General features: G+C 47.0%; 1 protein-coding gene across 3 annotated transcripts in view; it reads left to right on the top strand.

Annotated features, from left to right (window-relative positions):
* The window catches only part of CKAP5 (cytoskeleton associated protein 5), a 421,631-nt gene that overhangs the window by 288,347 nt on the left and 108,396 nt on the right, over nt 1-24,888 (top strand). For all 3 annotated transcript variants that reach the window (XM_030200874.1, XM_030200876.1, XM_030200875.1), the window contains one exon: nt 18,519-18,688. In XM_030200874.1, coding sequence (XP_030056734.1) covers nt 18,519-18,688 — 170 coding nt within the window. The remainder of the gene's footprint in view (nt 1-18,518; nt 18,689-24,888) is intronic.

Below are 24,888 nucleotides of genomic sequence, written 5' to 3'. Positions count from 1 at the left end.
ATACGCTCCTGGGGTACAATAAATTTGTCGGTTCCCTATATTACTTAATAATCAACAAATATGAAAAATGCTCCTTTATTTTTTTAAATTTCTTAGGTTTTACTAAAATATAGTGAATAGTTCTCAGATTGGAGTGCTGATCAGAGCCCAAGGAGCCATCTCCTCTGATAATTAGCACTATATGCTACCATCATTACACCATAGACTGCCACCCTTCCTCAGTCTATAAACCACATCTAATGATCTCATACGTTCAAATATTCAAACTGTGGATTGAATTTTCTTATTAAGTCAGTCAACAACTGTAGATCAGATTAGTCCTTGTGACTCAAACTGAGCAGTTCCTTTCTCCTTGCTGCTTGATTTTATATCAGCTCTCCACCATATTCCCCAAATAATTAAGTTCTCTTTGTCATCAGTCTTCTATTTCAAAGTCCTCTTGTTCTCTACATGCTGGCATGTTTTGCCATAAAAGGTGTCGTCATGAGAACATACACTAAAAATAATTATAATCATTTTAGCGTTCACTTTATTGCAACTAATACAAACAATTCCTACTATTAAACAATAATTATTAAATGTATGATTGGCTGACCCTTCAGGTGCATGCCAGTAACAGCCATTCAATATCTTTATTTAAATACCACATAACAGAGATCTTGCTCGCTATGCTGGTATTGTTTCCAGTGAAAAACCAGAGGAACATCTTTTTTACCTGTGCGCAAATTACTCAGATGTTCTGCAATACCGATGCTTTACCTTACACTTGGTCTGACCAATATACCACTTTTTACAGGGGCATATTATCCCATAAATCATTTGCGATGAATTACAATCTGTGTCAAACCTCAGTTTGTATTTATTGCCCATTACTGGATTTTTCACCCTCGTGGTTACCCAAACATACTTGCAGTACACACAATTTCCACACTGCTTGTGCCCTACTCCATTTAACTTTAAGACCTCCCTGATTTTTTTCTTTGTTTCAACAATTTTTATTAATGGCAGCACATAACAAGAAGTTATACAATTGATCCAATGACAATATCTCAAGTTCTTCTATAACTTACACAACACCATCTGAATTTTTCATTTTACAAAATGAACTTCCCCTAACCCAATCCCACCCCACCCTCCCCTTCCCCTGCTCAGAAAGATAACTTGTACCTCAATTCTACTGGTCAGAATGGAAGACAAAAATGATGCTATTCGCCTCCAGTATCTCTGTACCAAAGTACATTTCCAGAGCGCGTGATAAAAGGTATTCTCAGACATATTACATTTCAGGCAAATAGCTGATCAAAATAGCTGATCACCCCCCACCACCCTGTATAGTTGAACTTGAGTGAAGTATGCTCTGTGTATTACCCTAAAGGCACATTCTCTAAGCCCTGCTCCCCCAATTAATCGAGGGATACCCTTTAAGTGCGCTGCAATATCCCAAGAATTCAACTCCTTCGCTACATCTTTTTCCCATCTCTGTCAGAGCTGGGTTAGCTCCGTCCCAAACATCTATCTCTTCTGGTGTATGCTTGAGATAGAGGGGGCATTCTCAGAGATTTCATCAAAGAACAGTTTGATCTTTTCCCCCAGCCTCATCTTCAACGCTTCTTTATCTAGTGTTTGCGTATAATGTTTGAGCTGACAATACACAAATTTGTCTCCCCATCCTTCAGCTCTAGGAGGTAGCAATTGAGGCAGCAATTTTATTTCCCCTTCCATTCCCAGGACATTTTCCAATCGGTTTACCCCCATCTTTTCCCATCTTGTAAAGGCCAGGTTCTCCAACCCTGGTAAAAACATCGGATTACCTTTAATAACAATTCAGTAGTTCTCGGATTTCCCCCTAGCTGCTTCCCTAGTAGTCTCCACGCATCTCTTAAAAGGCAGCAGAAATACACTACATCGGTAAGCCTGTGGCAGCATGTCTCCACGTGTGTGAAGTAGTGTTATAAGTTTATATGGGCTAAAGAAAGCTTACATAAGTAATGCCACACTGGGAAAAGACCAAAGGTCCATCGAGCCCAGCACCCTGTCCACGACAGCGGCCAATCCAGGCCAAGGGCACCTGGTGAGCTTCCCAAACATACAAACATTCTATACATGTTATTCCTGGAATTGTGCATTTTTCCCAAGTCCATTTAGTAGTGGTTTATGGACTTGTCCTTTAGGAAACCGTCTTAACCCCTTTTTAAACTCTGCTAAGCTAACCGCCTTCACCACGTTCTCCGGCAACGAATTCCAGAGTTTAATTATGCGTTAGGTGAAGAAACTTTTTCTCCTATTTGTTTTAAATTTACTACACTGTAGTTTCATCGCATGCCCCCCTAGTCCTAGTATTTTTGGAAAGCGTGAACAGATGCTTCACATCCACCTGTTTCACTCCACTCAATATTCTATATACCTCCATCATGTCTCCCCTCAGCTGTCTCTTCTCCAAGCTGAAAAGCCCTAGCCTCCTTAGTCTTTCTTCATAGGGAAGTCGTCCCATCCCCGCTATCATTTTAGTCACCCTTCGCTGCACCTTTTCCAATTCTACTATATCTTTCTTGAGATGCGGCGACCAGAATTGAACACAGTACTCAAGGTGCGGTAGCACCATGGAGTGATACAACAGCATTATAACATCCTCACACCTGTTTTCCATACCTTTCCTAATAATACCCAACATTCTATTCGCTTTCCTAGCCGCAGCAGCACACTGAGCAGAAGGTTTCAGTGTATTATCGACGACGACACCCAGATCCCTTTCTTGGTCCGTAACTCCTAACGTGGAACCTTGCATGACATAGCTATAATTTGGGTTCTTTTTTCCCACATGCATCACCTTGCACTTGCTCACATTAAACATCATCTGCCATCTAGCCGCCCAGTCTCCCAATCTCATAAGGTCCTTCTGTAATTTTTCACAATCCTGTCGCGAGTTAACAACTTTGAATAACTTTGTGTCATCAGCAAATTTAATTACCTCGCTAGTTACTCCCATCTCTAAATCATTTTATAAATATGTTAAAAAGCAGCGGCCCTAGCACAGACCCCTGAGGAACCCCACTAACTACCCTTCTCCATTGTGAATACTGCCCATTTAACCCCACTCTCTGTTTCCTATCCTTCAGTTTGTAATCCACAATAGGACTTTTCCTCCTGTCCCATGACCCTCCAATTTCCTCTGTAGCCTTTCATGAGGTACCTTGTCAAACACCTTTTGAAAATCCAGATACACAATATCAACCGGCTCCCCTTTGTCCACATGTTTGTTTACTCCTTCAAAGAATTGAAGTAAATTGGTCAGGCAAGATTTCCCTACACAAAAGCTGTGCTGACTTGGTCTCAGTAATCCATGTCCTTGGATGTGCTCTGTAATTTTGTTTTTGATAATAGCCTCTACCATTTTCCCCGGCACCGACGTCAGACTCACCAGTCTATAATTTCCCGGATCTCCCCTGGAACCTTTTTTAAAAATCGGCGTTACATTGGCCACCCTCCAATCTTCCGGTACCACGCTCGATTTTAAGGATAAATTACATATCACTAACAGTAGCTCGGCAAGCTCATTTTTCAGTTCTATCAGTACTCTAGGATGAATACCATCCGGTCCAGGAGATTTGCTACTCTTCAGTTTGCTGAACTGCCCCATTACGTCCTCCAGGTTTACCGTGAAGTCAGTAAGTTTCTCCGACTCGTCCGCTTGAAATGCCATTTCCAACACCGGTATCCCACCCAAATCTTCCTCGGTGAAGACCGAAGCAAAGAATTCATTCAATCTCTCCACTACGTCTTTATCTTCCTTGATCGCCCCTTTTACCCCTCTGTCATCCAGCGGCCCAACTGAATCTTTTGCCAGCTTCCTGCTTTTAATATACCGAAAAAAATTTTTGCTATGTTTTTTTGCCTCTAATGCTTTTTTTCGTAATCCCTCTTGGCCTTCTTTATCTGCGCCTTGCATTTGCTTTGACACTTCTTATGCTGCTGCTTGTTATTTTCAGACGGTTCCTTCTTCCATTTTCTGAAGGCGTTTCTTTTAGCCCTAATAGCTTCCTTCACCTCACTTTTCAACCACGCCGGCTGTCTTTTGGACTTCCATCTTTCTTTTCTAATTCGCGGAATATGTTTAGCCTGGGCCTTTAGGATGGTATTTTTGAACAGCGTCCATGCCTGTTGTACAGTTTTTACCCTCTCAGTTGCCCCCCTAAGTTGTTTTTTTTTTAACCATTCTTCTCATTTTATCATAGTCTCCTTTTTTAAAGTTAAACGCTAGTGTATTTGACTTCCTGTGTATAGATACTTCAAGGTTGATATCAAAACTGATCATATTATGATCACTGTTATCAAGCGGCCCCAGTACCATAACGTCCCTCACCAGATCATGCGTTCCACTAAGGACCAAGTCTAGAATTTTTCCTTCTCTCGTCAGCTCCTGCACCAGCTGCTCCATAAAGCTGTCCTTGATTTCATCAAGGAATTGTACCTCTCTAGCGTGTCCCAATGTTATATTTACCCAGTCTATATTTGGATAATTGAAGTCATCCATTATTATCAGATTGCCCATTTTGTTTGCGTCTCTGATTTCTTTTATCATTTCTGCGTCTACCTGCTCATCCTGGCCAGGCGGACGGTAGTACACTCCTATTACTGTCCTTTTTCCTTTTATACATGGAATTTCAACCCACAATGATTCAACGGTGTGATTTGTGTCCTGCTGAATTTGTAATCTATCTGAGTCAAGGCTCTCGTTAATATACAATGCTACCCCTCCACCAGTCCGGTCCACCCTATCACTACGATATACTTTGTACCCCGGTATGACAGTGTCCCACTGGTTATCCTCCTTCCACCAGGTCTCAGTAATGCCTATTATATCTAATTTTTCATTTAGTGCAATATATTCCAACTCTCCCATCTTATATCTTAGACTCCTAGCATTTGCATATAGACATTTCAGAGTATGTTTGTTGTTCCTATTTGCAAGATGCTTAGTACTTGCCACTATTGATTTGCCATCTTTTGTCTGATCTTTAGTTGTGCAACCTCACTATCCAGAAACCCTATCTTCCCTGTTTGTGAGGTATCTTTGCAAGATACCTTATCCCGAACCATGCACTTTTGAGCGACTGTCGGCCTTACCCCCATTTCTAGTTTAAAAAGTGCTCTATCTCCTTTTTAAATGCCAATGTCAGCAGCCTGGTCCCACCCTGGTTAAGGTGAAGCCCATCCTTTCGGAATGGGCTCCCTCTTCCCCAGAATGTTGCCCAGTTCCTAACAAATCTAAAACCCTCCTCCCTGCACCATCGTCTCATCCACGCATTGAGACTCCGGAGCTCTGCCTGTCTCTTTTGCCCTGCGCATGGAACAGGTAGCATTTCAGAAAATGCTACCCTAGAGGATCTGGATTTGAGCTTTCTACCTAAGAGCCTAAATTTGGCTTCCAGAACCTCTGTCCCACATTTTCCTATGTCATTGGTACCCACATGTACCAAGACAGCAGACTCCTCCCCAGCACTATCTAAAATCCTATCTAGGTGACGCGTGAGGTCCGCCACCTTCGCACCAGGCAAGCAAGTCACCAGGCGATCCTCACGTCCACCGGCCACCCAGCTATCTATATGCCTAATGATCGAATCACCAACTACAACAGCTGTCCTAACTTTTCCCTCCCGGGCAGCACTTGGAGACATATCCTCGGTGCGAGAGGATAGTACATACCCCGGTGGGCAGGTCCTGGCTACAGGAGTACTTCCTACTTCACCAGGGTGATGCTCTCCTTCTAGAAGACCTCCCTCCTCCAAGGTAGCACAAGGGCTACCAGACTAGAGGTGGGACTTCTCTACAACATCCCTGTAGGTCTCCTGTATGTACCTCTCTGTCTCCCTCAGCTCCACCAAGTCTGCTACTCTAGCCTCAAGAGAACGGACACGTTCTCTAAGAGCTAGGAGCTCTTTGCATCAGGCAAAGGGGTGTATGCACATTTGATGAGAATATCCAGTCCCTCACCTGTCTCAGAAGATATGCCATATTATAATGTTTGAGATTAGGAAGGCCCATTCCTTCTTGCCTCCACCCTCCCAGCAAAAATTTCAGTTGCACTTTAGCTTTTTTTTCTTTGCCCAACAGAAACCTCATCACGAGACGATAGAAGTGCTTAATGTCTTTTTGTTGCATCCTTATCGGCAACATCTGTAGTACATACAACTATCTAGGCAATATCACCATTCTAATGAGACAAATATGACCCACCAGAGGCAAAGTCAGGGTGTTCCAACAACCCATTTACATTTAAATTATACATCTCTTCTGTGTTAGTCGGTAAAAGAATTCCTAGATATCTAAAAGAATTGTTCGCCCATCTCAGTGGAAAATCTCCGTGCCAGAGCTTTTGGGTTCCCAGATTTATCGCCAGCGCCTCTGACTTTTCGAGGTTCAATTTAAATCCCGAGTAATCTCCAAATTCTCTGATGATCTCCAGAAGAGCCTCCAAAAAAGCTCGGGGTTTCGTTAATAACACTAACAGGTCGTTGGTAAACGCAGCCATTTTGAATTCTACTCTTTCAATCAGCACCCCAGGTATTGCAGAGCATGAGTTAATATCTCTGATCAACGGGTCCAAATAAAGCGCAAACATCAATGGTGACAAGGGGCACCCCTGTCTTGCCCCCCGAGCAATCTCAATTTCTCTGGAAGTATTGCCATTGACCATCACCTCTGCTCTCGGGGAAAAGTATAAAGCCCAAATCGCCTTTACAAATCTACCCTGAAACCCGTAAGCATCCAATATAGAGAACAAAAAGGGCCACTCTACCCGATCAAACGCTTTTTCAGCGTCAAAGCTAATCATCATAGCCTGTTATTTAGTTTGACCCAGTCGTTCCAATGAAGCCAGAATGCTCCGGATGTTTTTCGCGATTGATCTTCCCTGGACAAACCTCACTTGCGTCTCATGGATAATAAAAGGCAATACATGTCCCAATCTTTTAGCTAGTATTTTTGTGAGAAGTTTTACTTCATGATTTAAAAGTGAAATAGGTCTATAAGAAGTCAACAACTTTTCATCTCGCTTTGGCTTGGGAAACACAATGATCCTTGCTAAGTTAAGATGCTCAGGTAACCGGCCTAATTCTATCTATTCGTTAAACCCCTTAGCCAGCGTGGGAATTATCAAGTCCCCCATAAATTTATAAAACTCAACATTAAACCCATCTGGGCCTGGAGCTTTGCCCAGTTCACTACGACCTATAGCCCATGTTCTCCGAGGACAAGAAGGCTGCTTGTTCTCACGACTGGGGTTGACGTCCACGGCAGCCCCCACCAACCGGAACAAAACTTATGCGGGCGGTCCCGCACGCAGGGCACGCCCACCGCGCATGCGCGGCAGTCTTCCCGCCCGTGCGCGACAGTTCCCGCTCAGTTTTTTTCCTTTCCGCGCTGGAGAGAGACGTGTTATCGTCTGTCAGCCCCGGAAACCGGATCGCGGCCTAGCCACGAGTTTTTTTTTCTCTTACGAACGCGTTCGCGTACTTCTTTCTTTCCTTTCTTTGTGTTAAAAAAAAAAAAAAAAAAAGTTTGAGTCCCCTCGTCGTCTTTAGCTGCGGGGGCGCCTCGTTGCGGCCTTGTGGCCGCGCGGTCGTTTCTTTTTCGGGTGTGCTTTTCACCACCACCATCGATGACTTTGACTTCACCAACGCGATTTTTCCGTCGATGTCCTCAAAGGTCCCGAGCGGATTCAAGAAGTGTGGTCGGTGCGGCCGGCAGATATCGCAAACTGATACCCACACTTGGTGCCTCGGGCCGGAGCATAATACCAAGACGTGCACCTTGTGTCTCGGCTTACGGAAGCGGACACAGGTGGCGAGGCAAGTTCTACGGGACCATCTTTTCGGAACTGGCATCAGTGTCGACGGCCAGATCTTCGGTACCGGTTCCGATGTCAGTGAAATCGGCACTGGCGATGGCACCGACCCCAGGAGTACAGGTACCGTTGGCCCACCGGCCCCGGCCACTCCCTCTACCCAGGGCCCTCGGGACCGAACCCTGTCAGACCCGATCCCTCGAGGCCGGGGGGCTCTACCTCCTCTTCATCTCTACCGCCGAGCGCCGATGACAGGCACCGAAAGAAAACCAAGCAGCACCGTCATCGGTCGTCCACGGTGCATGGGACTACCAGCTCCGGCATCTGCAGAGATGACTCGACGCCGAGGAAGCGGTAGTGCCGAGAGGAGCGTTCCCCCTTGTTTGAAGAGGTGTCGCTGCGTCAGTCCGCGGGTGCTTCGGTACCGTCTCCTGGACCCGAGCAGCTTCCGGCACCGAAACCTACACCGGCCTCCCTGCCTTTCCCGACAGCGGGTCTTGACGAATGCCTCCGAGCCATCCTTCCGGGGATTCTGGAAGGGCTGATGCGCCAGGCTCTGCCGGCACCAGGGGTGCTTGCGCCCCCGGTGCCGTTGATGGAGGCGCCGGTGTGCTCTAGCCCGATGCCGCGGCCTGCGACGCCGACGTCGCTTGCGGCACCGGTGTCGACCACCACGCAGGTGGAGTCGACGTTGATGAAGGGAGCTTCATCCCCGCCGGCACGGGAATCCACCGCTCGACGCCATCACCGGGGACATGGATCCTCGCAGTCGAGACGGGCCTGGTTGAGGTCTGAGCTGCAAGAGCTCATGTCCGACACCGAGGAAGAGGCCTCGTGGGGGGAGAAGGAGGACCCCAGATATTTCTCCTCAGAGGAGTCTGTGGGCCTTCCCTCCGACCCCACTCCTTCACCGGAGAGGAAGCTCTCGCCCCGAGAGCCTCTCCTTTGCCTCCTTCGTCAGGGATATGTCCATTTGCATTCCCTTTCCCGTGGTCTCTGTGGATGAGCCGAGGGCTGCGATACTCGAGGTCCTCGACTATCCATCACCACCTAGAGAGTCTTCCACGGTGCCGTATCACAATGTCCTCAAAGAGACACTGCTTCGGAACTGGCTGAAGCCCTTATCTAACCCCACCATCCCCAAGAAAGCGGAGTCCCAATACAGGATCCACTCTGACCCAGAGTTGATGCGGCCCCAATTGCCTCATGACTCGGCGGTCGTGGACTCTGCTCTCAAGAGAGCACGGAGTTCGAGGGATACCGCCTCGGCGCCCCCGGGGCGGGAGTCTCGCACTCTGGACTCGTTTGGGAGGAAGGCCTACCAGTCTTCCTTGCTCGTGACCCGCATCCAGTCATCCCAGCTCTACACGAGCATTCACATGCAGAACAATGTGAGGCAACTGGCGGACCCTGGTCGACAAGCTCCCTCCAGAGCAGTCCAGGCAGCTGAAGGCATGCAGAAAGTTCCTGTCCAGGGGTATCTATGACACCTGTGATGTGGCATCTCGAGCTGCGGCCCAAGGTATAGTGATGCGCAGACTCTCGTGGCTGCGTGCCTCTGACCTGAACAACCGCACCCAGCAACGACTGGCGGATGTCCCTTTCCGGGGGGGATAACATTTTTGGCGAGAAGGTCGAGCAGTTGGTGGACCAACTACACCAGCGGTAAACCGCTCTCGACAAGCTCTCCCACTGGGCGCCTTCAGCATCCACCTCAACAAGTGGACGTTTTTCCCGGGCCCGGCAGGCTGCACCCTACGCCTACAACAAGCGTAGGTACACCCAGCCGGCCCGAAGGCCTCCTCAGGCACAGGGACAGTCCCAGCGCGCTCGTTCCCGTCTACAGCGTGCGCCTAAGCAGCCCTCTGCGCCTCCACAGCAAAAGCCGGTGGACGGGCTTTTGACTGGATCCATGGGAACATAGCCGCCATCAAAGTGTCCGTACCGGACGACCTGCCGGTCGGAGGGAGGTTGAAAGTTTTTCACCAAAGGTGGCCTCTGATAACCTCCGACCAGTGGGTTCTCCAAATAGTGCGGTGCGGATACACCCTGAATTTGGTCTCCACTCCACCAAATTGCCCACCGGGAGCCCAATCCTTCAGCTCCCATCACAAGCAGGTACTTGCAGAGGAACTCTCCGCTCTTCTCAGCGCCAATGCGGTCGAGCCCGTGCCACCCCAGGCAGGAAGGGCAGGGATTCTATTCCAGGTACTTCCTTGTGGAAAGGAAAACAGGGGGATGCGCCCCATCTTAGACCTGAGAGGCCCTGAACAAACACCTGGTCAAAGAGAAGTTCAGGATGCTTTCCTTGGGCACCCTCCTACCAATGATCAAGACGATTGGCTATGTTCCCTGGATTTAAAGGACGCTTACACTCACATCCCGATACTGCCAGCTCACAGACAGTATCTCAAATTCCGTCTGGGGACACGGCACTTTCAGTATTGTGTGTTGCCCTTTGGGCTCGCCTCTGCATCACGAGTGTTCACGAAGTGTCTCGTGGTGGTTGCGGCATATCTACGCAAGCTGGGAGTGCATGTGTTCCCGTATCTCGACGATTGGCTGGTCAAGAGCACCTCAGAGGCAGGAGCTCTTCGGTCCATGCAGTGCATTATTCACCTTCTGGAGCTGCTGGGGTTTGTGATAAATTACCCAAAGTCCCATATCCAGCCAGTCCAATCTCTGGAATTCATAGGAGCTCTGCTGAATTCACAGACAGCTCAGGCCTTTCTTCCCGAAGCAAGGGCGCAGAATCTCCTGTCCCTCGCTTCCCAGACCAGAGCGTCTCAGCAGGTCACAGCTCGGCAGATGTTGAGCCTCCTGGGTCATATGGCCTCCACGGTTCATGTGACTCCCATGGCTCGCCTTCAGATAAGACCCTAGCTTCCCAGTGGTGTTAGGCTACCAGGAATCTAGAAGATGCCATCCGCCTGTCCCTCAGTTGCCGCAATTCGCTGCACTGGTGGACACTTCGGACCAATTTGACTCTGGGACGTCCATTCCAAATTCCGCAGTCCACGAAGGTGCTGACGACGGATGCATCTCGCCTGGGATGGGGAGCTCATGTCGATGGGCTCCACATCCAGGGCCTGTGGTCCCTCCAGGAACAAGATCTTCAGTTCAACCTCCTGGAGCTCCGAGCGGTCTGGAACGCACTGAAGGCCTTCAGAGATCGGCTGTCCTACCAAATCATCCAAATTCGGACAGACAATCAGGTTGCTATGTATTATATCAACAAGCAGGGGGGCACCGGATCTTGCCCCCTGTGTCAGGAAGCCGTCGGGATGTGGCGTTGGGCTTGCCAGTTCGGCATGCTTCTCCAAGCCACATACCTGGCAGGCGGTAAACAACAGTCTGGCCGACAGACTGAGCAGAGTCATGCAAACCGCAACGAGTGGTCACTCTATTCCAGAGTGGTACGCAAGATCTTCCGAGTTGGGGCACCTCCCTCGGTGGACCTTTTCGCCTCTCAGACCAACCACAAGCTGCCTCTGTTCTGTTCCAGACTACAGGCACATGGCAGACTGGCGTCGGATGCCTTTCTCCTGCATTGGGGGACCGGCCTCCTATATGCTTATCCTCCCATACCTTTGGTGGGGAAGACCTTGCTGAAGCTCCAGCAAGACCACGGCACCATGATTCTGATAGCGCCTTTTTGGCCCCGTCAGATCTGGTTCTCTCTACTTCTGGAGTTGTCCTCCGAAGAACCGTGGAGATGGAGTGTTTTCGACTCTCATTTCGCAGAACGACGGAGCGCTTCTGCACCCCAACCTTCAGTCTCTGGCTCTCACGGCCTGGATGTTGAGGGCGTAGACTTTGCTTCGTTGGGTCTGTCTGAGGGTGTCTCCCGTGTCTTGCTGGCCTTTAGAAAGAATTCCACTAAAGAGTTACTTTTTCAAGTGGAGGAGGTTTGTCGTCTGGTGTGAGAGCAAGGCCCTAGAACCTCGTTCTTGTCCTGCACAGAACCTGCTTGAATACCTTCTGCACTTATCAGAGTCTGGTCTCAAGACCAACTCAGTAAGGAATCACCTTAGTGCGATTAGTGCTTACCATCATTGTGTAGAGGGTAAGCCATCTCTGGAGAGCCTTTAGTCGTTTGATTCATGAGAGGCTTGCTTTTGTCAAGGCCCCTGTCAAGCCTCCTGCAGTGTCATGGGATCTCAACGTCGTCCTCACCCAGCTGATGAAACCTCCTTTTGAGCCACTGAATTCCTGCCATCTGAAGTACTTGGACCTGGAAGGTCTTTTCTTGGTGGCAGTTACTTCAGCTCGTAGAGTCAGTGAGCTGCAAGCCCTGGTAGCTCATGCTCCTTATACCAAATTTCATTATAACAGAGTAGTACTCCGCACTCACCCTAAGTTCCTGCCAAAGGTGGTGTCGGAGTTCCATCTTAACCAGTCAATTGTCTTGCCAACATTCTTTCCCAGACCACATACCCGCCCTGCTGAACGTCAGTTGCACACATTGGACTGCAAGCGAGCGTTGGCCTTCTATCTGGAGTGGACACAGCCCCACAGACAGTCCGCCCAATTGTTTATTTCTTTTGACCCCAATAGGAAAGGGGTCGCTGTCGGGAAACGCACCATCTCCAATTGGCTACCAGATTGCATTTCCCTTCACTTACGCCCAGGCTGGGCTGGCTCTGAGGGTCATGTCACGGCTCATAGTGTTAGAGCCATGGCAGCGTCAGTGGCCCACTTGAAGTCAGCCACTATTGAAGAGATTTGCAAGGCTGCGACATGGTCATCTGTCCACACATTCACGTCACATTACTGCCTCCAGCAGGATACCCGACGCGACAGTTGGTTCGGGCAGTCGGTGCTGCAGAATCTGTTTGGGGTTTGAATCCAACTCCACCCTCCAGGACCCGATTTTATTCTGTTCAGGCTGCACTCTTAGTTAGTTGTTCTTCGTAGGTCAATTTCTGTTATGCCCTCGCCGTTGCGAGGTTTAATTGACCTGGGTTCTTGTTTTGAGTGAGCCTGAGAGCTAGGGATACCCCAGTCGTGAGAACAAGCAGGCCTGCTTGTCCTCGGAGGAAAGCGAATGATACATACCTGTAGCAGGTGTTCTTCGAGGGACAGCAGGCTGATGTTCTCACCTACCCTCCTCCTCCCCTTTGGAGTTGCGTTTACTCATTCCTTTTGCTTGTCATTCAAGTGAGCGGGAACGGTCGGCGCACGGGCAGGAAGACGGACCGCGCATGCGCGGTGGGCGTGCCCTGTGTGCGGGACCCGCCCGCGAAGTTTGTTTCCGGTTGGTGGGGGCTGCCGTGCACGTCAACCCCAGTCATGAGAACAATCAGCCTGCTGTCCTCGGAGAACACCTGCTACAGGTATGTATCATTAGCTTTTATCTCGTCTTCACTAATCGGTGCATTCAACGGTTTACCATATCTGACTCAAAATAGGGTTCACTATATCTTTTAATACATAGCACCCGGACGGCCCTACCTCCTGTCCTTCTGCACTTTAGAGGTTTTGGTAAAAATCTTAGAAGGCAGACCGTATCTCTTGATCTGAGTGTAGCAGCTGCCTCCCCCTGCCTTTGATGGTAACTGTATTTCTTGAGGTATACTTAGGTGCATTTAGTGTTGCTAAAAGTTTACCTCCTTTGTTCCCATATTTATACAATTGGAATCGATAGTAAGTCTGAGACTTCATCTCTCTGTCATGAAGTAAGGAGTTTAGGACCGTCTGGACCATCATCAAATTCTGCCTTATACGTGGATTCAGAGTCAAACCAAATTGTCTCCTCAGTCCTACTAATTGCTTTTCTAATCTGTTTATATTGAGTGGCATAGCTAATAATCTCGCCTCTCATAACTACTTTCGCTGTCTCCCAGTAGTTGGAGATTCCTTCTACCGAGCCCTCGTAAAGTGCTTATATTCTGCCCCCACTTTTGTTAGCAATATTCCCTAAACTTTGCCTCCCTAAAAAGATAACTAGGGAATGGCCAGCCCCTAGTCTTATTTTCCTTCTCTCCACCATTCAAAATCATTCGGACTGCTGAATGATCCGAAATAACTCGCAGGCCTATATCTGCTTCACTAATGTCTGTAAATAGCGTGTGTGATGTTAGTAAATAATCTGTCCTTGAATGGGTATTATGTGCTCGTGATTGATGTGTGTATTCTCTGTCCATAGGGGAATGCGATCTATCTATCTGTGGGTCCCATGTCATGTTAAAGTCCCCCACCCCACCCCACCCCCATCATCATAGGCAGCGATTCCATTTTAGTAACAGTCAAAAGAAGTTTTTTGTAAAATCTGAGATCCAGGACATTGGGTGCATAAATGCTACCTAATATAACCTTTCTTCTAGTAACAGTGGCATTACAGAATGTAAATCTCCCATCCGGATCTTTTACTACCTTATGTATCTGAGATGCCACCCCCTTCTGAAAGAGAATTGCCACCCCACCTTTACGTCCTACAGCTGGAGAAGCCACACATTCACCCACCCACCACCTAACCAATTTAGAATGTCCAAGCTCTGACAGATGCGTTTCTTGTTGGAACACAATGTCTGCTCTAATGCATTGAAGATAATGCAAGATCTTCGACCTCTTTATTGGAGAATGAATGCCCCCTACATTCCAAGTGACAAGCTTAATCATTCTTCATAATAACGCCACAAATGCCACACAATAGCAACCAATTTAATTTCCCATCTACTGAGAGGAGCCAGCCCAGCCTCCAACCCCTCTCCCCCGTGTATCTCCCATTGATTACCCATTCAAAAGCTATCTCGGTATCAAGACCTAAGTACCACCCACCCCCATCAAACATCCATACATTTCTCTGAGCAGTGACCCCCCCCCCTCCTCCCCTAACCGTCCCTTCCCCCCCTCCCCACTGCCTTCCCATTTACAGTTACCCCCAGTTGCCCCAACAATCCCCATAGGATTCAAGTCACTTCTAACGCCCCTCCTCTTAACCCTTTAATAAACTGCCCATCCCCTCTATATACTTCCTCTTTATTTTACTCTACATCATCCAAACTCTTCCTTACATCCAAACTACATTTTAACCCATAATACAATTAAAGACTAAACAGACCTGCAATTAGAACAAGCCTTCACCCTTCCCCTCCCCTCTCACAATAACATCAAACCCTCGATTCCCTCATCAAGCAACCCTATACTCAGTGCCTAAGCCCCAGTACACACCCGCACTGACTGTTACCCCCACATTAAGAATCAACATTTCTTCCCCATTTGGACCCCACCAGTCACCATAACCCTCTAGATGAAGTAGGAAGATATGAGAAAGACCTCATCAAAATGGCAAAACGGTTCTCTGCCTCCTTTTGTTTCTCGAGTGTTTCTTATACAACGCCTTCCTTCACGGCTCTAAGTTCTCAATGGTCTAATGACCTGTTCCAGAGTTATCTTCAGTTATTACTTCTGGACTTAACATTAGCCACCATTGTCCCAAGCTCTACCCTCTGGTCTGTGAGATTTTTCATTCATAACTTTTGTTTTCCCCATGTCCTCCAAATTCAGACCCGTCGGTCAGTTTGAGTTCCCAGACTCCAAATGCTGCAAAATAAACTCTCGTTTCCTCCACGGTGTTGTAGATCTTAGTAGTCGATTGGTGAATTATTCGTAGCTTCGCAGGATATAATAAAGCAAATTTAATTTTGTCACTGCACCAATTCAGTACAAACGGGCGAGAATTGCCTTCTCTGAGCTGTTACACCCGCCAAATAGTCCTGAAAACACAAGACTTTCTGATTACCGCTGCGCAGTGCCTTTCCACTTCTCATTTCTTGCAAAATTGCAGTCTTTTGTGCAAAATTAAGAACTCTGCAGATGACTACTCTTGGTCTTCCATCAGTCGTCTGCCTGGGACCTAGGCGGTGTGCCCTCTCAATTCTGAGTGGTCCCAAAGTTGGCGGCAACTCCAGCTCTCTGGCAAGCCAGGCTTCTAAAAAGTTTTTCAGATCCCGATCTCCCTGATCCTCGGCTAGCCCCACAATTCGTAAATTGTTGCGTCTTGACCTATTTTCAAGGTCTTCAAGTTTATCCACGTATGATGTTAATTCTTTTTTCAAGCTTACTGAAATCTATCTCCATTTTAACCACACGATGCTCTAGGTCACTGGCCCGCTGCTGATACTGCATTATATCCGCTTTAATTTGGGCAACGTTGCTGTGTAAAGATTCCAAGGAGCTCATCTTTTTCTCTATTATGGATTTCATCGCATTAGTTACTTCGCCAACTATTTCCGCTGCCCATGCGGATCCAACCGTCGAGGTTCCTGGGCTAGCCGGGGCCGCCATTTTGTCTTCTGCAGGCCGATTTTTCTCCTCTTTTCTCACCGATTTGGCTGCCATTCTCTCCCCAAGCAGTGTAGAAATAAACTCAGTTCGTTTCTATCGTATCTCTCTCCACTTATGATAGGAATTAGCTTGATTTTCAGTGATATTTCGGCAGGGTTTTCGAGGAGTTGGCAGGAGCGAAACAACTAGCGGCCGCTCCTGTACTTGGCGTCACGTGACTCCTATGATTTTTTTTTTCCTTTAATAATTCACCCAAATTCCTGGCTCTAGTATAAGCAAATTGAGGGTGTCTTTATACCATGTAATCCCAACAGATACCAATATTTCTGAATAATTTTCTTGATCTGATTAGCTTGTGCTAAATATGGTAGTACACACACTATTCTGTTAATTTCAGTGTCTATTGAAGATGATGACTTCGAACAGTGTCAGTTGTGCTCAGCTGTGCATCAGGTGAAAGGAGTGTGGGTCCTTGGGGGTCGATGCATTTGTGCAGCTGCAGCCAAAACATTGGCTGCGTTGTAGTGTTCTCTTAGCCATTGATAGAGGGTCACTGGGCTATGGTGGTCTTGGTGGCACCCAGTTGGTCATGCAGACTGGTATGTGGATTTCGTGAGGCTTGCAGGGGTTTCTCTCCCTAGTTTTCTCAGCCCGGGGTTTCTACTCAGGATCCCTAGCCTGATGGAAGACCTGGCTTCATTCTGTCTTATAACTTGATATTTGAAATGATGTGGTTAACTCAGAAAGGGGTATGCCCTGACAATCATCTGTACTCTCTTTAGGGCACACAAGTCCACAACTTCACTGTTATGTGTCAGTTTGACAGCTCTTTGAGGAGTTCTGCATTGTTGAAGCAATTCCTCCCTTCAAAGCTCATCTTTCCTCTGTTTTGGCCTTCCTGCAGATGTATCTTGACAGTGGCCAGGCTCTGAACTCAAATTGCAGGTGACTGAAGTTTCTTGATTTTGAGATCTACTTCAGAGTTCTTTGGCAGTCTCTTACCTTTATATAGTGTACTTTTTGTGAGGGTCAGTAAGATCCAGATCCCTTTTCAAGGCTGTGGGACTTGCATTTAGTTGTGAATGTTTTGGCAGGGCTGCCTTTTGAACCATTGTACCACATTTCCATCATGGACTTCTCTCTCAAGGCACTGTTCTTGGTAGCTGTTTGTGTCACCACTTTTCAGAGGTGCAGGCTTTGAAGGCACTGTTCTTGGTGGCTGTTTCACCACATTTCAGAGCTGCAGGCTTTGTTGTGCAAGGACCCTTATATGTTTTGCATCTCTTTTCCCTTAATGTAATCTTGCCTTTTTGTGTGAATCAGGTCTTCGCTTTGCCTGTCATCTCTGACTGAAGGAGTTCATTGCTTCAGCTATCTGTTGAAGGGTCTTCAAGTTCTGGTCAGCCAATGTGTCACTCTGGTTTTCTAAAGAATATCTGTAAAGCCACAGTCTGGTCTTTACATATCAATACAGGCGAGAGAGGACACTGCCTCTGGGATAGGCATACATAGAGCAGCCTTGGACATCTTTCCAACCTTTTAGAAATAGGCATGGTTATGGTCCTATTATCTGGACCTGTCTAGTAGAATGATAAAGTGAAATTTTTAATCTTGCCTATTAACTTTACTTCCCTTGAATTGCGCTAACTATTAAGTTCACCCCTAGAAGTTATTAATACTGTATAGTAATGCTCGTTTTTCCTCAGATAACCTTGTCTGTTCAGTAGCAGTCTCTTCCCCTGCTCTCTTACCCTTTGTTGTGAGTGCTTTGGAAATTGTTATTCTTGTCCATGATTTAGATAAAGTGTTTTCTGGTTTAGTGTGGGTTTTGTTTTTGGGGGGTTTTTTTAAGGAGGGAGTCCTGTTTTGAAATGTACACGTCAGTACAAATTATTGGGCTGCTGTCTTTTGGGCACAGTGCCTTATAGGCGGTGTGATTGTATCACTTTAAAGTTGTATCGCTACCTACCCTCCTTTTATGAGGGTAGCATAAACCCCATTCATTTGGACTAGTCTAGCAGGATTCAAGGAAAGGAATTTAACATGTAAGATTAAATTTCACCTTAACAGCTAGTTTCAGTTTGCAACAGTAGTCACATAGGACTATGATGATGGCCATAGTTAAAGCTTCTTTCCTACACTGACTGCAGTCAGATATACATCACCACCCCAGCAGGAAGCAACAGATTTCCAAGTCTGATGTGGTATTGTGCTTATATTTTGACTTCATTTGTCAATGACCAACATTTTAACAGAAAGCTTGTACTAAGATGCCACACACATACCTCGAGGTCTTTCCTTTTGAGGATTATGCATACATTTATAGAGGTCAAGAGTTGTAATCTGATGATCTTTGTTTGCTTTCACTTTGTTACTGTTCTCACAGCTCTCGGAGAAGGACATGAGTATGCTGGAAGAGAGAATTAAACGTGCAGCCAAGAGACCAGCCACAGCCCTGCCAAACAGGTGGAAGACAAACCCCAAAGACTCCCAATACCGTGTAAATGCCAGCATGCTCCACAAAGGGCCTGCTGAAGACATGTCCTCTAGACTCAAGTATGTTTCCTGCTCTGATTGTTATGCATTTTATGTACTTTCCTTTGCCAGTATTGCATTTGTATCTTGGGAAATCTTTACACAAGTGCTGCTGCTTCTCAAGGAGTTTGGTATTTTGGCTGTCTTGTTTCTTTTCTGATTTTCTCTAAATAGTCTTGTGCCTTCTTTCACTGCTTCTCCATGGATAGAATTATGTATCGCACTTATAGAATGTAAGTACTGCCCTTCTTTCTTTTCCTTATCCTTACCCTCATCATACTCTTCCTTGTGGCTGCTAGGGCTCATGTGTTTGATCTTCATCTCTCACAACTCAACAGCTTTGTTGTGGCCAGAAACAAAATAAAGCATGTGGGATCATCCATTAGAGAATGTATAGCACATCTCCATGGTAAAGCCTTCCCTTAGTTGCTGTAAAGAATCCTGGCCTTCTCATCAAGGTGTTAGAGCTCCCTGTGCAATAAAACACTAGGTATGGCTTATCTTTAAAACTTAAGGTTTCATATTAAGCCCTAGCATCATTTAGCCGGGGCCCATTGTTTAAGTGTGGTGTAATAAATTGTGAGAATGGCAGAGTATGAAAAGTATTAGAAGGATCTGTACCAGGCACTGCTTAGATCTGGTATAGGTGACATTCCTGTTGATGCTGGCTTTGACTTATCTGGATTAACACTTTCTACTGAGCAGAATTTCTAGGAGCAATCAATGGTTTTCTGCAATAGCTGGATTTGTTAGTAACAAGTTGGAAGGCAATGTGAAGTGTGCCCTTCTGTAGCAGTTCTGTAAGACTCCCATACTAACAAGTCCACCTGTGTGGTGATGTTTTCCATCTGTTGTATTATTCATACCCTTCCCAACTGCCATTGACTCTTTTTGTTCCTTATTTTTTTGATCTTAGATACTATTTTTCTTTCCACTGCATTTTATGAATAAATATTTCTCAGAGGACAAGCAGGCTGCTTGTTCTCACATGTGGGTCGATGTCTGCGTCGGCCCAGGAAACGGCAAATTTTCACTAGCAAAATTAAAATGTTTTGCCAGAGTCTTCTGGCACGCGCGTGCAGTGCGCACCCTGCATGCATGGACTACTTCCTGCTTGTGACATGAGCGTGCCTCCTCTTTTTTTAAGTTTACTTTCTTTTTGACGCAGCTGGCCTTTAGGCCGCGCGGTCGGGTTTTCTCCCTTTTTGTGCCCTTCTCTTTTTTGGCACAATCGCGTTGTTTGATTTCACCGCAGCTTCAAACATTGTACTCGGTGCAACCGGGACCATCTTAGGTATCGATACCCATGCCTGGCGTATCCAGTGCCTTGGGCCTGACCATAGCACATCCGCTTGTAGTCTGTGTATTCATATGAAGAAAACGGACCCAAGCGTCTTGAGAAGCCCAATGAGAAAAGCTTTTGGGGGCTCGGTCCGGTCCTTCGACATAGGTACCGAGGTCGGCGGCGGCAGCAACATCGAAAGGAGCAACAACGTCGGGAAGAGAGGTAATGGCTGCTGAGATACCAACTCACGCTGGGAGCAGTGAGGCGTCGAGTGGGTCTCCACCTGCCTCGAGGCCTGCTGTTATGCAGGCCCCCTGGGACCGAGCTTCGTTGGGCGCGGCCCCGAGGAGACGTGAAGATTCCACATCCTCATCGGTACCGAGTAGTCTCGAGGACGGGCATCGAGCGAAGACGAAAAAGCACAGTCATCAATCTCCTTCGACACATGGTACCCGGAGCTCCGGGGCGTCGAGAGAGTCGGCACCTGAGAAGCATCTGCGCCAAGAGGATCACTCACAGGAAGTTCCGATGCGTCGGTCTCCTAGCAGCACGGTACCTGCTCCCAAGCCTCCACGGATTCTGACACCTGTTCCACTGACCAACAAGCAGGGGGCACCGGATCTCGTCCTTTTTGTCAGGAAGCCGTTCAGATGTGGCTTTGGGCGCGCCGTCACAGCATGTTTCTACAAGCCACTTATCTGGCAGGCGTAAACAACAGTCTGGCCGACAGACTGAGCAGGATAATGCAACCTCACGAGTGGTCACTGAACATGGGAGTAATCCGCAAGATCTTCCGAGCGTGGGGCACCCCCTTGGTGGATCTTTTTTTTTTTTTTTTTTTTAATTTGTAAAAGGTCTTTATTAAGTATGAAAGTAAAAGGTCTTTATTAAGTATGAAAGAATCCCTGTACAAAAGAAATTCTTACTCAAGAAACATCCATATAGTTCTTAAAACAGAGTACTGTCATCATAATTCTCGTACACAGTCTTTGCAATGAAACATTTTTTAAATTTATTTTTGTTACATTTGTACCCTGCGCTTTCCCACTCATGGCAGGCTCAATGCGGCTTACATATTGTATACAGGTACTTATTTGTACCTGGGGCAATGGAGGGTTAAGTGACTTGCCCGGAGTCACAAGGAGCTGCCTATGCCTGAAGTGGGAATTGAACAGAAATATCCACTATTGCAACATCACTTAAAATGACTTTGTATTTTAAAGTTTTTTAAAAGAGAAAACAAATTAACCCACCCCCTCTGTATTGACAATACCCAGCACTCCCTCCCCTCCCCCCTCTATCCCAACGCCCCCGCCTACCCCTTAATATTGACAGTGCGTCAAGAAGGGCTCCCAGATTGCCTTCCGCTTAGCCTCTATAGGATCATACACTGCCCAAAGTCTCTCCATTTCACATAGATACCATAGCTTATTCAACCATCGAGTCAACGATGGTGTATTAGGTGATTTCCAACACACAGCAAGCACTACTCTTGCCGCCACCATTGCTTGTCGAACTAGCAAAGCCTGAGACTTAGTAAGTCCTGGTGGTTTTTTGGCAAAGAGAAAAAATTCAGGAGACCACCGAACTGGCCGTTGGAACCGATTTTGCAATCTGTGTTGTATTGCTTTCCAATATGCCCTAATTTTATAACGTCCACCAGATATGTCCCATCGTACGTCGAAAAGACAACAAAGGTTGCAGTACCGACTAGAGTCTAAAGGCTCGTAATGTGATACAAAATATACAATGACTCTAGGAAGCGAAGTTTCAAATAAAGTGCTTAGAAGTGGAGAAAAACCCTCGGAAACCTGGGACAAACGGTCGCAGGTTTAGAGCGAGGTTACTGATAGCAGAAGTAACACACGCCCAGATTCTATCATTGGGTATAAAAACTCCACTGATTGCTTATTAGAATTTTTTCAAGATTTTTTCAAACATTTGCTCTATCTAGAGATATGATTCTTAATTGCTGAACTATTAAACTTCCAGCATTACTTCACTTAATAGTGAAAATAAAGCACTCTTATCTTTGTGTTCGACGGGGGCCACCTCCGTTTCACCCCAGCATCAAGGCTTCATCAGGAACAGAGCGCTAGATCATGATGCTGAAAATCTACAAAAATAATCAAATTGAAAATTAAACTTAAGCAGAAAAGAATCAAAAAATGCACACCGACACAGTCACACATGGATCTGCTTACAGCTAAACGGAGCACCATACACTTCAAAATGGCGTCTCAGCGTCATCAATGAATCATCTGATAATTATAGAGTCCTAAATTAACTTGTAATCATGATTTACTGATAAGCTACTACCAATAAAGCACTTTAACTATATTTTCCTGATATGGGAAGGAGATTGAAATCTTGGACCAATTATTCTCAAAGAAAGGACCATTCACCCTCATCAATAGTCACCCCCAGTTACTGTTGCCACCGCTCTCTATGGGTATAATTAGGTGCCAACTTATCTCTTTGAAATGAATACAAACATGTAATAAGACCCCTAGTAGTTTGAGTCTTCACAAAGATCCTTAATAAACGTATCTTCCCTCATGATGGAGGCCTGAATCTCCCTAGAACTAAGAAAATGCCTCAATTGACCATAAGCAAACAACTCATTTGGCAAACGAGCATAGCTTTCCATCAAAGAGTCAAAAGAAAGCAAACTACCCTCCTCATATAACTGACCCCATGTTGCCAGACCCAGAGACCTCCAATGCAGAAAAGGCCCAGCAGAAACATCTGGTGGAAAAAGAGGATTTTCGCAATTGGCGATAGCTTAGACAACACCGCATCTGGCCTAGCGAACAGTCCATCCCAATAAGAGAACGTTGAAAGTATCGTGGGACACAAAGCACGCAACCTCCTATATTTACGGGGAATCCACATCAGAGCTCGAAGTGGACAAGATCCCACCTCAGCCTGCTCCAGTTTAACCCACAACTTGTGAGAATAGTCCTGATACCACTCAAATGCCCCCCGAGCCTGGGCCATCTTATAATACCACATAACATTGGGGACCCCCAGACCTCCTCTTCTTCCTAGCCTTATAGAATAATGACCTAGGCAATCGAGGGCGCTTCCTCAGCAATCCTCCAGACCGTTCAAGACGCTGGGGTTATGCACTCCTACCAGCAGAGGGAGACTGAGAACACTAAAACTTCTTGTACAAGTAGCCTGTGCAGACCTTCTACTAACCGGTATTTTCTCAGCAGAGGGTAGATGGTATGCAGCCTGTGCAGTGTACTCAGTCTGGTAGGCCCGTTTGGGGTTTCTAGGTTGGGTTGTAAATGTTAGAGAACCCACACTTGGATCTCTATTACAGGGTGTAAGTCGTAAGGGGCTTCTTATTCCCTGTGGGGTGTCACACCCGGGTGGCCGGGTCCCTCCCCCTGTGCTCTTCCTCTGTAGGACTGCTTGACCTCGGCTACAGACCTCGTTCTGTACCCTTGAGGTTGCCTTGACTACTGCAACCTACTCCTGACCGATATACTCATGTCACCCCTCTCCTCAAGTCACTTCACTGGCTCCCAATCGGATACCGCATACAGTTCAAGCTTCTCTTACTCACCTACAAATGCACTCGATCTGCGGCCCCTCTGTACCTCTCTACCCTCATCTCCCCTTACGTCCCTACCCGTAACCTCCGCTCTCAAGACAAATCCCTCCTTTCAGTACCCTTCTCCACCACCTCCAACTCCAGGCTCCGCCCTTCTGTCCTCGCCTCACCCCCACGCCTGGAACAAACTCCCTGAGCCCATACGCTGTGCCCCCTCCCTACCCATCTTCAAATCAATGCTCAAAGCCCACCTCTTCAATATCGCCTTCGGCACCTAACCACTTCACCTCTTCTCAGGAAAACTTATCTACCCCAACTTGACATTTCGTCCTTTAGATTGTAAGCTCTTCCGAGCAGGGACCGTCCTTAATTGTTAATTTGTACAGCGCTGCGTAACCCTAGTAGCGCTCTAGAAATATTTAGTAGTAGTAGTTTAGGAATCAGCAATGAGGTTTAAAAAAAATAAAAATAAACGTTTTTAAAAGGCGGCTATTTGGCCGTGCTTTTGGCAGTCCAGAGATAAAACGTCTTCAAGGGCATTTTTGCCTTAGGCGGTTTTGCCTATTAGTCTGTCAGAGCACAAAGCAACTGTTTGTTTTTACTGTGTTCGCGGCCATTATATCTAAACCGGCAAGGTGGCCAATGTAAATTTTGTGGAGAGCCTACGTTGTCAGCGCTTTTTTTTTTTTTTTTTTTGCCCCCCTGTGCTTTCCCCTGAGTCGGCGGAGGTGTTGTGCGGCGATTTGACCGCACATTCCGGGCCGGCAACGGCGGGGCCAGTTTTTGCGGGAAACGCAGCCATTTTGGCCGTGCATTCCGTACGGCACCGGGGGACCCGTGTGTGGCGGGAAGCTCGCCTAGTTTAGCCGAGGATCATATGATGGACCTACCGCATCGGGAGCGAGGGGGTCCATCGCGGAGACTGTGGGAAGTGTTGGGGCTTCAGCAGCGTCGTGGGGGGGGGTCTGGCTTCCCACCCTGAGTTTGTTAATGCATGGAGATCTGGCCCCTCTCAGGCTCTTTGTTCCCCGGAGGCTGCTAGCTCAATGGGAGTAAAGCACCCACGGGTGGATATTCAGAACCTATGGAGATCTGCCTGGGGTCGGACGTGTTGGAGTGCCCCAGGAGAGGAGGATCTCTTAGATGTGTCTGAGGATCAGGATGGGCTAAGGCCTGGGGAAGATTCTTCAGTGGTTCGCATTTTTTATGAGGAGTTGTTAGAGCTCATTTATCATGTGATCTCTACTTTGAAGTTTGCTCCGGCGGCCACTCCCTCTGTGGAGGGACCCCAGGTTAGATCCCTTGGTTAAGGGGATTCGGAGAGCCTCCCGTTCCTTTCCCATAAATTCAGACATTAGAGACATGGTTTTT

Source organism: Microcaecilia unicolor, chromosome 4 (assembly GCF_901765095.1).
Source record: "Microcaecilia unicolor chromosome 4, aMicUni1.1, whole genome shotgun sequence".
Classification (NCBI taxonomy): Eukaryota; Metazoa; Chordata; class Amphibia; order Gymnophiona; family Siphonopidae; genus Microcaecilia; species Microcaecilia unicolor.
This window is presented reverse-complemented; position numbering and strand designations above follow the sequence as displayed.